General features: G+C 53.2%; 1 protein-coding gene across 1 annotated transcript in view; it reads left to right on the forward strand.

Moving 5' to 3' along the window:
- The window catches only part of DNAI1 (dynein axonemal intermediate chain 1), a 65,147-nt gene that overhangs the window by 41,108 nt on the left and 9,983 nt on the right, over positions 1 to 14,056 (forward strand). Inside the window, exons 11-13 of the mRNA XM_028115158.2 lie at positions 1,100 to 1,217; positions 1,465 to 1,508; positions 11,016 to 11,263. Of these exons, the coding sequence (XP_027970959.1) occupies positions 1,100 to 1,217; positions 1,465 to 1,508; positions 11,016 to 11,263 (410 nt within the window). The remainder of the gene's footprint in view (positions 1 to 1,099; positions 1,218 to 1,464; positions 1,509 to 11,015; positions 11,264 to 14,056) is intronic.

Here is a 14,056-nt window from a genome sequence, read left to right on the forward strand (position 1 = left end):
TCTGTGGCTGGCACGGTGCTAGGCACTGCGAGTCCAGAGATGATTATAACATGCTGCCTGCTCCCCAGGAGCTGTCTGGTAGGGGAGACAGGCAAAGGATGGATAGAAGCAACACAGCGTGACAGACATTTTAGTAGAGAAGAGGCAGGGCTGGAATGGAGGAAGAGATGAATTCTGCTCAACACGAAAATGAAGGCCTCACAGAGGAGAAGGAGTTTAGTCTGGATCTGCAGTGAGTGAGAATTTGCCAGGAAGATGGCAGAGCAGGACATTCTAGACACTATTTGACATAGAGGTTATATGAACACCTGACTGGAAATGACATGGCGGTCATGGCCTGGAGCCTTGGTTTGACCAGGAAGCCTGTGCAAGGGGAGCCAATTGAAGGGTTTTCAGTGGGGTGGAGGAGGCGGTGTGGTGAGATGATTTACCTAATTCTCATTCAGGTAGCTCTGTGGAGCACGGACTGGAGGAGGAATTACTGGAGGTGGGGACACCAATTAGGAGGGGGGTGTAATAATCCCGGTGACAGCAACAGCAGTGGCTGTGGGTTTGGAGAGAAGTGAATAGATTAAAAAAAGTCATCAGAAGGAAAATATGAGAGATGATGGAGAGAGATCAGTCAAGGATTACCAGGTTTCTTGTTTAGCCAAGTGACAAGAGAGATGGAGCTTCTACCTAAGTTAGAGGAAATGGGAGGCAGAGATGATTTAGGGCAGGAGATGAACTTGAGTTCAGAGAACCCATTTCAGGGATCCAGGCAGCTTCACCACAGCAGGGCTTAGGGGCAGATATGAAGATGGACAAACCTGGGATTTTACCTATGAGGACACGGCTACTTTATTGTAAATTGCCCTCAGTAACAGTGATGACCATAACAATAACACATATAGAGAGCTTACTATGTGCCAAGTATTTTTCTAAGTACTTTACATATATTAACAATCCTTATGACAGTCCTTTGAGATAGGTACTATTACTGTTCCCACTTTGAAACACAGAGTTTGTTTTGGCCAAGAAGCTACAGACAGAAAGTGGCAGACCTGGGTTTGCCATAAAATGGCAGTCCTGGGGCTGATTCAGCCGGTATGTGTTTAAGATTTTAAGTACTACGAGGATGCTGCCGACGAATACCGGGACCAGGAGGGTACGCTGCTGCCACTCTGGAAGTTCCAAAACGACAAAGCCAAGCGCCTGGCTGTCACCGCCCTCTGCTGGTGAGTATAGACATTGCAGCAACCCCAGAGCCCGGAGCGCCTGAGCCCCGCACTTCTACCGCACTTAACCACTCTGAGGATGACACCGAGCATTTTAGAAAAAAAGGGACTGGGATTCTTATGGAATTGGGGGATCAGCCCATGTCTCTAAAGTCAACAGTAGATGTCTGCAGTGTAGTGAGGCACCAGTGTTCATGGGAAGGCCATGTTCATTTCCTGGGCCAATGGGTTCATATTTCTTTTGCAGGAATCCAAAGTACAATGACCTGTTTGCGGTGGGACATGGCTCCTGTAAGTAATCGGGCTATTTGTTCATTTTCTCACTCAACCAGCAAATATTTAAGTACCTATTCCGTGCAAAGCTCTTGCGAGCTGTGAAAGAAGTAAAGAAGCAAGATGACTTAGATATAGTCACTGCCCTCAGGGGCTCACAGTCCAATGGGGAAGACGGACAATCATACCAGCAGTTAGCGCTGGGTGAAGGACTATGCCAAAGTGAGCCTTGAAGGTGTTACTGTGGTGAAGAAAGAGGGGAGAGCACTTCTGGTAGAGGAACCAGCCTATGCAAAGGTCTGGAGGCACAGATATGAGAGGAAAAGAAGCTGTTGAGAGAGCCAGGGTTGGCCCCCAAAGGGCTTGGTAAAGTCATTCCAAGAAGCTTGGAAATTCTCCTGGGGGCAGTCTTATGACATTCTCCTGAGGGGACATCACTGAAGGAATTTGAGAAGGGCAGGGACAGAACCAGAGCAGGGGGAAATTGCAGGCATGAGCCTGGGGGCTGGGAAACCACTTAGGAGACTGGTGACGCTCCCCTGGAAGGATGGCAGGACCCGGACTGTGACTGTGGCATGCGAATGGAGAAGTGGGTTTGGAAAGCTTGAGAAGGTAGACTGGACCAGACCTAGGGAGAGATTGGAGGTGAGACTGAGAGAGGGAACGTTCTTGATCTGGCCCCAGAGCAGGCAGGGGTGGGGACAGGTGCTTGATGTTCATCATTTGGCCCCTGGGCCCTGGGAGACCACTATTGTCCAGGCTGTTCCTGCCCCTGCCAGGCTGTCCTTATCCCCGCGGCAGGAAGAAGCTCTGTGTACTGTGTGGTAGTTTGCTTTCCCTTCATGTTCCGCGTTCCCTGCAGAAGTCCCTACCTCCACGCTAGGCTGGACATTCCCCCTTCCTAACGGGAGAGGGCCCCACACTTCATGTTAGCCGAAGCTCCCCAGGCCAACAGCATGTTCTCTGGCTGTGAGGATCAGCATCTATGAACAGAAAAACCCTTCCATTCTCTAAGCTTCTGCTGGCTGGCAGACATGCAAGCTCCTGGTCTCTACCACTCAGACCGCGGGTGCACCCAGCCCATTCTTTGACCAGGGTTGGGGAGTGGGAGGGAGGGCAAGGAGGAGTTGGTGTTTATTATTCCTCTCAGGGAGGAGACCTTGGAGCTGCTCCCAGTCTCGTGGTCTGGGCTGCCTTTGAGGATGCCCTAAATGCCCGCTTTGTGTCCCTGCTCCTGAGGGTGGGCTGCTGCCAAGCTGGAAGCTCCCTCCCCCTCTGGCAGGGAACTAGCACATTCCTCCCTCTCTGCTGCAGCTACTGGGCCTGGAACAGGGCCTGGGGGCTGGGCAGGCCCTCCCAGGAGTGGGTGTGGACCCCCCTATGAGGCTGATCTCAGCTCAGGCTCTCTGCCCAGGACTGAAGCGGGGGTGAGGGAGGCTCCCTAGCAGGTAGGAGGAGAAACTGCCTGTTCTAGCCCCATCCTCCTTTCACCCAGGCCAGAAGCAGGGATGCTGGTTGGGCTCATGCAGAGGCTGTGCAAGGGGGCCACTCTAGCCAGGAGCGGTGGAGAAGAGTAAGTCACCCTCAGGAATAGATGACTCGAAGTCTGGCAGGCCCAGGAGCCTCCTTTAGGCAAGCACGCACCCAGGAAGGGTGTCTTTGTCCCTTGCTGGCCACACGCACATGCCTGGGTAGCACCAGTCTGTTGTAGAACTTCTGGCTGAAGGGGTACCACCCGGTGGTGAGTCCTGGGGCTGAAAGCTGCTCTGAGTCTTGGTTTCCTTATTGGTGGCCTGAAGAGGTGGCCTGCCAGACCTCTGTTCCAGGGCTGTTGCTAAACTCACTTGAAAGAAAAGCAAATGGGCCTCGTGAACTGTAGGAACCGCCCACATATAAAGGACAGTTATTGCTGATTGGTCTGTTGTTCTGTCCCCTAGCTTTCCTGCAGGACTCTTAGGTGACCTAAGCAGAAAGAGGGGGCTGGGAGGCGGAGGAGAATCAGACAATGCCCCTACCTACTCTAGAGAGCAGGCCCCAGGAGCCGCAGGGGTCTACTTGCTGTTGCTGCCACTGGCACAGGAGTTACTGACCCGCTCGCACATGGGCATCTTTCTCCAGCACCTTGCATAGCTCAGCAGCACTCTGCAGAGGCCTGAACAGAGCCAGGCTGAGCTGGGACTCAGAAGGGCTCCTGCATTCACTTCTGAGGTCACCTCTGGGAGTCCTGTGCTCTCAGGTGCCCAGATGCCCCCCTGGAAGGAAGAGGGCCAAGCTGAGGCGGGCCAAGGGCACGCTAGTCACTGGATGAGGTCACTGTGAGGAGCTGCTGGCTCACCAGCATCCATCACACTGTCTTTGGAAATGCCCAGGTGCCAGCCTCCTATCATCAGACTTTGCCTCATACAGACAAACACTGGAGGAAGAATTGGAGTTTGCTATTGGATTTGACCCTGATGAGCTCAGCCCAGGCCTCCCTTTGCCTGGAATTCCCAGATTTATTCTATAGCCCAGCTAAGAAGGACTTTGGCAGGGGTAGGCACATACCTACCAAGGACTGGTAGTGCCCAATCTCCTATTTGGGCACAGAGCAGGTAGGCTGGAGCCAGGCCAGGCCAGGCCAGGAGCAAGGGGGTAGGGGAAAGGGAGTCCAGGCACTTGCCCGCCATAGCACAGAAGCATTTGCACCTGCCTTCCCTGGAGGTGGTCACATGTCAAGCTGCACATAAGGCAGAGACTGGGGTGCCCCCTAGGGCCAGGCTCCATGTCTCAGCTGAGTGGAGAAGGACACTGTCAGCAGGTGAAAGCACATGGAGGAATGCTGGTGGGCAAGGGAGAGTAGTTTAGGAAGGGGCGGCCCATGGGGCAAAGCGGGGATGCAATTATATCGGCCTGTCGCACTGAAGGGGTCCTTTCCAGCCCATTAGCCAGCTGATAGCAGGGAAATGGGCACTCCTTGTGGTCTGTTGGGCAGTGATGGTGGAAGAGATCCTGGACACTCTGTGTGGTCCTGAGTGGCTCACATGGAGATGAGGGGGAAGCCGCCCAGCGGGCCACGTCTAAGAAAGAGGAGCCTGCTGTCCCTCAGCCCAGCCTCCCTCTGGGGGCAGCCCTCCAGAGGGGCCAAAGTCAGGCCCCGAGTCCCCGCACGGAACGCTTTCCCTCTCTGTCCCATCACATCCTGGCCCCTCTCTGAGCCTGCCGAGGCCAGAGACACACTTGTAGGGATTTAAATCTTTCCTGATCATTTATTTGTCAGCTTCACTAATTAAGCAGTGTTAATTTCATTTACTGAAAATGGAAATTCATCCACCTCATTTCTCCCCGTTCATCCTCCACACACAAAATCCATCACTCCTCAGCTGCAGGCTGCGTAAAATTTACAGGACTAATTATGTTGTCAGGTCTCTTTGTAAATACAGTCCGTAAAGGCCACTGTGCTTGCCGGGTTGTAGTGCAAGGGCATTCCCGTTGTTAGCGTAATTACTGGTTAGTTATTTAGGTTCTCAAATGTTTGCCTCATTTTCCCTAAATCAAATTAAATGTCCCGCTTGATGTATTCTGTCTCCAAGGCCTTGCTCTTATTTCCCACACTGTTTAAATATGACTTCTTATCGGAGGAAAGTGCTCAACCCAGCTGCCTGAGAGGCTGAACGCAGCCTGGCAGCACGGCCTCTGGGCCAGGCCGGAGGTTTGGAACCCTCTAGCACTGATGCCCTTTCCTGGTGAGCCCTGGGATAGTCCCCTGCCTTTGGAGACTGTGAAAATCCTAACCCAAAGGGCATTTCTGTTGCTGGAGTCCAAGGTGGCAGGACTGGGTGTGGGAAGCTGAGGGAGGGTTTCATTATTGTCATTAGAAGAGCTGGGGATCATTGCATCCATCCCCCTGACTTCTAGAGACACTGTTTCCAAACCATCCCAGGAAAAAGTACCATCTCTGGGGCTTCTCCCTCTGCTTCCTCAAAGTAGAGTTTGGGTCAAACTTCCCGGAATGCCTACTACATTTGTTTCCTATTGCTACTGGAACACATTGCTACAAACATAATGGCTTAAAACACCACCAGTCTATTATTGTCCAGTTCTGGGGGTCAGACGTCTAAAATGGGTTTTGCTGAGCAAAAGTCACTTGTCAGCAGGACTTCATTCCTTTTAGAGGCTCTAGGGGAACATCCATGTCCCTGCCTTTTCCAGCTTCTAGAAGCTGCCCACATTCCATGGCTTGTGGCCCCCCTTCCAGCCAGCAATTGCATTATTCTGACACCTGCTTCTCTCCTCAACCTCCTTCTCTGACTCTCCTGCCTCCCTCCTTCCCTTATAAGAACGCCTGTGATTACACTGAGTCCACTCAGATAATCCAGGATAATCTCAGGGTCTTTAATTTAATTACATCTGCAAAATCCCTTTTGCCTGCTAAGTAACATAGTTATGGTTCTAGGGATTAGGACACGGCCGTCTCAGAGGGTGTTACTCTGCCGACCACAGCTCCCCTCCAAATGAGTCTTGCATGACTTAATAAGGGAATCATTAAACAGCTTCTGCCTTGGAGTCAGCCGTGGGCTGGACTCATTGGGAAGCCACAGTAGGAGAGGGGGAGGCCTGCTGTCTGAGGCTGGCTCAGTAACCTGTCCCTGCAGCTTGGCATCTACTTCCCTCTGACCACTTACCTGGCTTTAGCCTGGTACCCCAACATGCCTTCTGTCTGCCTTGCCTTCCCCGAATCCCGAGCAAGGGCCCAGGCTTCTCCTGACAGCCAGAACTCTCCAGAGTGGCCCCCTGTGATCTAGAGTTATTACTTGCTGGGCAGGGGTAGAGCTCTGGGACTGAGCAACAACCCCCCTCCCCCCACAATGGTTGCCAGTTCAAGAAGACATCCATCCATGCTCCTCACTGGGCACTACTCTGCCAGGGCCCTACTGCAGGGAGCTGAGGGAGGGAGAGCTTTGGTCTATGGTGGAATCGAGCCCCTCCTCCCCTGAGACCATGGCTTTCTGAGAGCTGCCAGATCAGGTTCTATTAGGGGGTTGACTCTCCTTCCCAGAATCTTGTGGATCATCGAAGGCCAAAGTCAGGGAGGCTTTAGAGATTATCCAGCAGAGCAGGGGTAGCAAGAGGCAACCCTCCCAATGGAGAGAGTAAACCTGCTGGGCTAAGCCATGCTCACTCCATCCTTTGATGAAGCCTCTGTGGCAGGCTGAGGAAAAGACTTGTTCATGACCACCTGTAATAATGACATATAGGTAGAGAAGAGTGGAGGGGGCCCACACACAGAGGAGAGGCTGAATAATCTGGAAGGCTTCCTGGAGAAGGGCAAGAGCATAAAGTGGAGCTAAGGCCAAGCCAGAAGCCTTCTCCCTCTGTCTCAGAGTCTCAGACCAGGTGGTTTCTCTCTCTCTCTGTTTCTCCCTCTCTCCCCTCCCTCTTTTCTTCTCTCTTTCTGTCTTTCACTTCCTCTTTCTCTTCCTCTATTCCTCCTCTTCTTCTACCTAGCCATATTTACTTACTGAAATCCTGTAGCCTAGAGGACCCTGGAATTCCTCACTGGCCCCAGACTTCAGAGTCTTTCCCTCTTCATACAATGGAGTGTGGGGTTGGGGGCTACCATCTTTGTCACTGGATGGACCTTCCAGTCCTACTTTGAGGAACCAGGGAATTTGTGGTATTCAGGACAAAGTACCCCGGGGCTCAGGACCCAGGGCTCTGTAAGCTTTGAGCCTGATGAGATTCTAGTCTCCACTGGGAACTGAGGCCACTAGAGATGACCCCTTGATGCCAATCTTGTACTGGGACTCCTGGTGGGTGGCATCGTACTGAGAATGTTAGAGAGCCGAGCAATGATGTCCTAGGTTGCTGGTGACCTGGTTGGTGATATCATACTGGGATTGTTGGAGAGCTGGGTAATGATCACTAAACAAATCACTAGGACTGCTGGTTACCTAAGTGAAGATATCACATGGGGATCCCTGGTGGCCTCAGTAGTGATGTCATTTTAGGACTTCTGGAAGACAAGATGATGATCTCATGCTGCTACTGTTGGAGGTCTGGGCTGTGATATCACACTGGGTATGCTCAGAGAATGAAATATTGAGGTCTCAGGGGCCACTGGAGTCAGGGATGAGAACATCATAGAGTAAGATGGAGTGGAGAGGAAGCCCCAGTTAAATGAGGGTTTTCTGTGTTTCCCCACTGTGGTTTGGCAGACAGTACCTTCAAGTGGAATTCAGGAAACACATAGTCTAGCCATGATTAGAAACTGTGATCTTGGGGCGCCTAACCGGCTCAGTCAGTGGAACACGATACGAGACTCCTCATCTCAGGGTTGTGAGTTCAAGCCCCACATCATGTGTAGAGCTTACTTTACAAAAAAAGAAAGAAGAGATCGTGATCTTTATGTCAGAAGGGCTCATTTGGTTGCAAGTAACAGAGACCACCAGGGGCAGGTTAAGAAGCAGAGGCTTAGTGTCAGGATGCATGTGGCCTAGGAACTCAGGCAGGATCTAAGGTCTTAGTGTGATTGATTGTTCTCTGTGTCCCCATCTCTTGAAATCCATGCTTCTCTCTGCCAGAAGTTTCCCTTATCCTGTGTGACTGCCCTGTCCCTTATACATTCTCTAGTCCAGATTCTGGAGAGATTGGACCGGCACTGCCAGTCACCACCACCCCCTTAGGTCTGGTGTCCCCTTCCTTTCTCCACCTCCACATAAAGACCAGATCAGTGCATGGTAACTTCAGCTATAAACAAGATATTGCATGAGGCAAACACCATGTGACGGGTCTGTTGCAGCTGGGCACATGTTTCTGCCTTCTGGCCTCAGTTTACCCCGCTATAAAAATCGGGAGCCAAAGCCCAGCCCTAGTCTCAGGGGTTCTGTGAGCAGGTCAGAGATGTCCTCACTACAGAGTTATTAAACCAGACTAAGGTTTCTTACCCCACTTTTCTGGTTTCACTGGTCATGAAGACTCTGTACACATGCAGGGGTGGGTGGTCACTGCTGTCCCTTGAGGGGCCAGGTCCCATGCCACATCAGGACCAAGTGTGAGGGTCATACCCGCCTTGGCCCCTTGGTGAAATAAGGAGGAGCTTCTGAGTCCTCAGCCCAACGTCAGTCACTGCCTACTCACCCTTTCCTTCACTTGTTTGCTCACCCACTCACCTGTGTGCCTACCCACTCATCCTCTGTCAGTCTCGCCCAGCATCAAGGACAGACTCCACATTAAGGGCATCAAGAGTTCACCTGTGTCCTGGTGCTTACCACTCACTTGCCACTGAGGGGTTGGCCTCATTCAGCTGCAGGGTCTGGCTCTCTCCTCACACGAGGCACTGCTGAGGGCAAGCCCACATCTGCAGTGGAGTGTCTCTGTCCCTGCCAGGGTCCAGCCCAAGGGGAGGCCCAGTCAGGTGCTCAGGATTTGTGGGATGAACAAAAGGAGCTACAAATGAGTCTCACACTGCCCAGTTCCAGCCCTGCATGATCTGGGTGGGACAGATAACTTCCTTCAGCAGCCCTCAGGGCCCACCCAGCAGGAGTCCTACAGGGTGAGGGACTGCCAGCTCCCCACACCATCTGAAGGCCAGTTCCTACTGGCTTTGAGGTAGTGTCAGGCATAGGGTGACCCACCTGGCTCTGGGGGATCTGGAAGCCCCCAGCTCCTCTTTGTGAGAGGCTTGCTTTCTCCAGAGCAGAAACACTTTCCTTCCTCAACCATGGTGTGCCGTTCCCATGGCTCCAGCTGGATCCTGGCACCTTCCACTGGAGGAGCAACTCCCTCCTGGCACACGTAGCCTCCTTTGCAAGAGAGGGGTGAAGGGCGGAATCCCAGAGCTGGTAAGGATTTGCAAGGAAAGATGGGCTCCCGCATAGAGAACTGCTCTGGTGGGCATGTCCGCTTGCCTCAGTTTCCAGCTCTACCCACCTCAGGCCAGCCTGGCTCCTGGCTGCACCCTGCTCCCTAGTCCTGGCTCCCAGTAAGCACCAAGTGGTGTTTGCAGAGTGCCTGGGGTGGGAATATTTGGTAACTTGTTGTAGCCAAGCTCATCCCCAGAGCCCAGGGAACCCAACGTAGACTGTCCCTAAACCCAGCCCAGGCACTTCCTCCCTTGAGTAAAGGACAGCATTAGAAATAAAACAGAGGGGCATCTGGGTGCTGCAGTCGGTTGAGCATCCAGCTCTTGGTTTCCACTCAGGTCATGATCTTAGGATCATGAAATCAAGCCCCACGCTGGGCTCCCGGCTGAGCACGGAGTCTGCTTGGGATCCTCTCTCCTTCTCCCTCTGCTCCTCCCACTTATGTTCTCTCTCTCTCTCTCTAAAAATAAGTAAATAAATCTTTAAAAAAGAGAATAAAAGGAAAGGAAAGGAAAGGAAGGGAAGGGAAGGGAAGGGAAAGGGAAAAGGAAAGGGAAAGGGAAAGGGAAAGGAAGGGAAAGGAAGGGAAAGGAAGGGAAGGGAAGGGAAGGGAAGGAAAAAGGAAAGGAAAAGAAATAAGACAGAAAGAATGACTCAGCAAAATTAGTCCGGGTGGGGTGGCCTCCCTATTTTTCCCATCCATGGGCTCGAGACCTCAGGACTGGCCACTTTGTCTGGAGGGCCTAGGCTTGCAATTGCCAGGGGCAAAAGAGGTGGCCCCTGGCAGGGGGTGGGGGGGGTGGAGAGCCATCATCTCATGTAGAAGTTTCCCTTAACAGAGGGTCCCCAAGATGGGGGGCTGCTCTAGACTTCCTCCTCTTCTGAGCTTGGGAAGGGTCCTGGACTGATGGTAGCAGGAGAGCGGGACTTGAGGGCTTGGATTCTGTTCAGTGACTACCTTATCAGGATGGGTGCCATGTGAGCAGAGGATGAAAGAGAGAGGGAGGCTCTCCCCTGACATGGGGTGCGCAGGGAGGAGGGCCTCTGCTGAGTGGTCTGTTGTTGATCACCAAAAGCTGCGCTCAAGCCTGAAGGGTGACACAGTGGCCTGTGGAAGCCTGGCTGGCTGTCCTGGGACTTCTCGATTCTGGGAGTGTGCCTGGCTAGAACACAGGCTGCAGCTGGGGATTGTGGGGCGAGAGGGTATGGGAAGATGCCCAAGAGGCGGCTAGTTTGGAACTCCTATAGAGAATTCCATGTTAGTCCAAACTGAACTCCTGTCCTGGGCTGGGCTGAGGAAAACATGGGCATCGTCCAGGACAACAACCTGTCCCTGGGCCGGGCCTCTGAGCCCTCTCTGAGGTTACTGCTTCTTCCCAAGCCCACGCGCATTCTTCACCTAGCAACTCTTTGAGCCTGCATCCCTCTTTCCTGTACCCCAGGGAGAATAAAGAAAATGACTGCCCGTCCCTCAGATAAGCCTGGTCACCTTATCCTCCCATGAACCCTAAGAAGGCGGAATCCAAGTCTCATGATTCCCTTTCTGAGACAGAGAAGATGAGGCTGGGAGAGGAACCCCCCACTCTCTGACAAGCACAGCCGGCCGGTCTTGTCCACCCCGTGGGGGAGGGGCATGGGGGCAGCTGAACCCTCCCACCACAGCCTGGCATCTTCCCTGCAACAGACGACTTCATGAAGCAGAGCCGGGGCATGTTGCTGCTCTACAGCATGAAGAACCCCAGCTTCCCCGAGTATATCTTCAGCAGCGAGAGTGGCATCATGTGTCTCGACATGCACGTGGACCACCCCTACCTCGTGGTGGTGGGCTACTACGACGGTAACGTGGCCATTTACAACCTCAAGAAGCCCCACTCCCAGCCCTCCTTCTGCAGCTCAGCCAAGTCCGGCAAGCACACGGACCCTGTGTGGCAGGTCAGCCTTGAACCAGGGTGGGAAAAGAGGGATGGAACCCCTGGAGGAGGGACCTTGGGGAGGACAGGCCACAGGCAAGGGGATGGGGATGACAGCTTAGAGGCCAAGGAGCTGGGTGTGTGAGGGGCAGAGAGGGGCAGGAGGTGGTAGTTGGGAGGTGAGGGGTCTGCGGCTGCGGAGCTGCTATCAGGAGGGCCCTTCTCTGCTAAAGCTCTCTTAGGTGCAGTGGTCCAGCCCATGGCTGGAAGACTCAAAGGCCTGACGGGCTTCTGCTGAGTCTGTCAAGGGCTCCAGTTCCCTGCATATGGGCTTCCTCGACTCCCCACCAGGGCTCTCCTCTGCCATTTGGGCTACATGTGGGGCAACTTCCAGACAGGGGTAGATGGTGCACTCTGTCTGCCCTCTGGGCAGGGCTGTAAGGCCTGGTAGGTAAGGTCTGTCCCTGAGGCCTCTCTAGCATCCTTCTTCTCCAGACAGGCATAGGCTGGGACCATTACCCTGACACTGGAGTTAGATTTCACACTATGTCTCCCATCTGGTTGCTCTGGGAGTGGATTTCAACGTTTCATCTTCAGAAAGTCTCTTAGCTCTGGCTTTGCAGACCTTCCCTTACTGTATTCCAAAAGTCCCCCTCCTTCTGAGGCTGCAAACCCTTACCCACAGGCAGGTCTGGGCAAATCTAAGGAGGGATTTCCCACGGTCTCTGCGCTCATCAGGCAGTGCTGGGCTCTGTCTTCTCATCTTCCTCAGCCCCTGCCCTGATAGAGTCTCCAGGCAGACTCTGCACCCCTGCCTTCCTGGCTCTGAGCTCCCTGTGTCACGTGGACACCTGCCCTAGGCACTGGCTCTCAGCTCTCAGACAGCTCAGCTCCCTGAGCAGAGGGGGGGACTGGCCAGGCACAGGGAACATGATGGCCTCTCTGCTTTATCCTTTACCCAGAGCCAGGGCAAAGAGAGAGAGGCACCTCCTCCCATGAGACACCTTCCCCCCTGCTGCCCACCAAAGCAGGGACCAAAGCTCACAGTCTCAGGAGTCCTCTCCTCTGAAAATCTCACCTTCCCATCATCACCTCCAGGCACACAGAGGTCTCGAGACATGCAGAGGATGTCTGCAGAGACCTTAAAGAACCAAGAGAGGAGAAAAGACCTGCTTTGATCAGACTAAACCAGCAGCAGGCCTGCCCCTGCTCTCCCAGCTCAGATAGCCCAGAGCCACGCACAGAGCATCTCTGATTGGCCTGACCACCCTCCTCAAGCCCAGGAGAGGGCAAGGGGCCAAGGCCAACCATCCGGCTACCACTCTGTGGTGTTCTTGGAATCAAATAGCAGGTTGGGAAAAGAAATGGGGCATGGAGAAGACAAGCTATCGCTTTCATTAGGTGGGTGCCAGAGAGACTGGAACCCACCTGGACAGGGATGGCCTTCTGCTCTCCCACCATCCTGTTGGGGAAACAGGGCTAGTGCCTTTGCAAAACCGAAGACTCGAGAATTCTTGGCTGAACTCAGTGGCTTGTGACATGGGAGGGGCTGCCTGGCGCTCACTTGCTTGCTGGTTTCCTGACTTCCCTCTTTGCCTCTAGTTTCCTCCCGCTTTCCTCATTCATCTCTCCATTCAGTGACTCCTCTGTGTGCTCCCCCGGGAACTGCAGGTGCTTAAGGGCTTGGTCCCTGGGGTTCCTAGTGGGGAGGTAAGCACAGCCATGGGCTGCACAGGACAGGGCAAATGCTACCTGCGAAAGCGGGCTCCTGGGGGCACTGAGGGGGGACATGGAGATTGTCCAAGATAGGGAGCAGGGGCGGGGGGGGGCAGGTCTTCCCAGAGGAAGCAACACCTGAGCTGAATTGTAAGGGATGAGAAAGCACTAATTAATAACAACTAAATGTAAGATGAGATCCTAGAATATAACAAAAAAGGATATTAGGAGGAAACCAAGAAAATCAAATGAAGTCTAGATTTTAGCTGAAAAAGAAGAAAGTATTAGATGAGAAAGGGTACAAAGGGGCGACAGGCAGAGTGGCTGCCAGGGAACAACATTGGGAGCGCAGTGGGAGAGGCAGAGAGGGTGGCGCAGGACCCAGGGAAGCACCAGCACCCTGAGTGAGTGTGCTTCTCCAGCGAGGAGGAAGCTTGTGCTTCGGAAGTCAGTGGTTTCAAACGAAGAGCTAGTACAGGAACCCAATATCTCAGAGGTGGGAATGGGGCTGCTTTGGTGAGTCAGGGTCCTGCTGGCTTGAGGGTCCCCTGTTTTCACCTCCCCCCCATCCTCAAAAGTACTTTCATAAGGTTCCTAAGAGCTCCTTCCAGCATGGTTTGAAAATGGCTGTCGAGCCATCAGGGAGTTTGGTGCAGAGAAGTAACACAGTCATGTTGATGTCTTGGAGATGTCCTCTCACCACAGCGTGAGAAACTTCGAAGCCTGAGCTACAGCAGGGACAGTGGAGATAGAAATGAGAAGGTACGGTAAGTGCTCAGAGGCGGTAAAATTAATAGAAGGAAATGAGATGGATATGAGAAAGGAGAAGAATTCGTGCTGCTCCCTGAGACTCCGCCCAGGAGAGCACCCAGGGAGGTGGGAATGGCAGAGGAGGAGCAGGTTTGGCCAGAAGTTAATACAAGAAGCCAGAGGAACACCTACAATTAAAAGAAGCCAGAGGAGGCATCCTACAGGCAGTGAGCTGTGGAAGCCTGGAGCTTGGAGGAAAGCTGGCTGGTAAATGGCACTTCAGTGACATCAGAGTCTAGGTCCTTCTTAGAGGGACTGTGCCTTGGAGGAGACCAGAAAGGTTCTGTTG

The sequence above is a fragment of the Eumetopias jubatus genome, unplaced genomic scaffold, assembly GCF_037043125.1.
Source record: "Eumetopias jubatus isolate StellerSeaLion01/CBP00866 unplaced genomic scaffold, mEumJub1_p1.0 scaffold_15, whole genome shotgun sequence".
Classification (NCBI taxonomy): domain Eukaryota; kingdom Metazoa; phylum Chordata; class Mammalia; order Carnivora; family Otariidae; genus Eumetopias; species Eumetopias jubatus.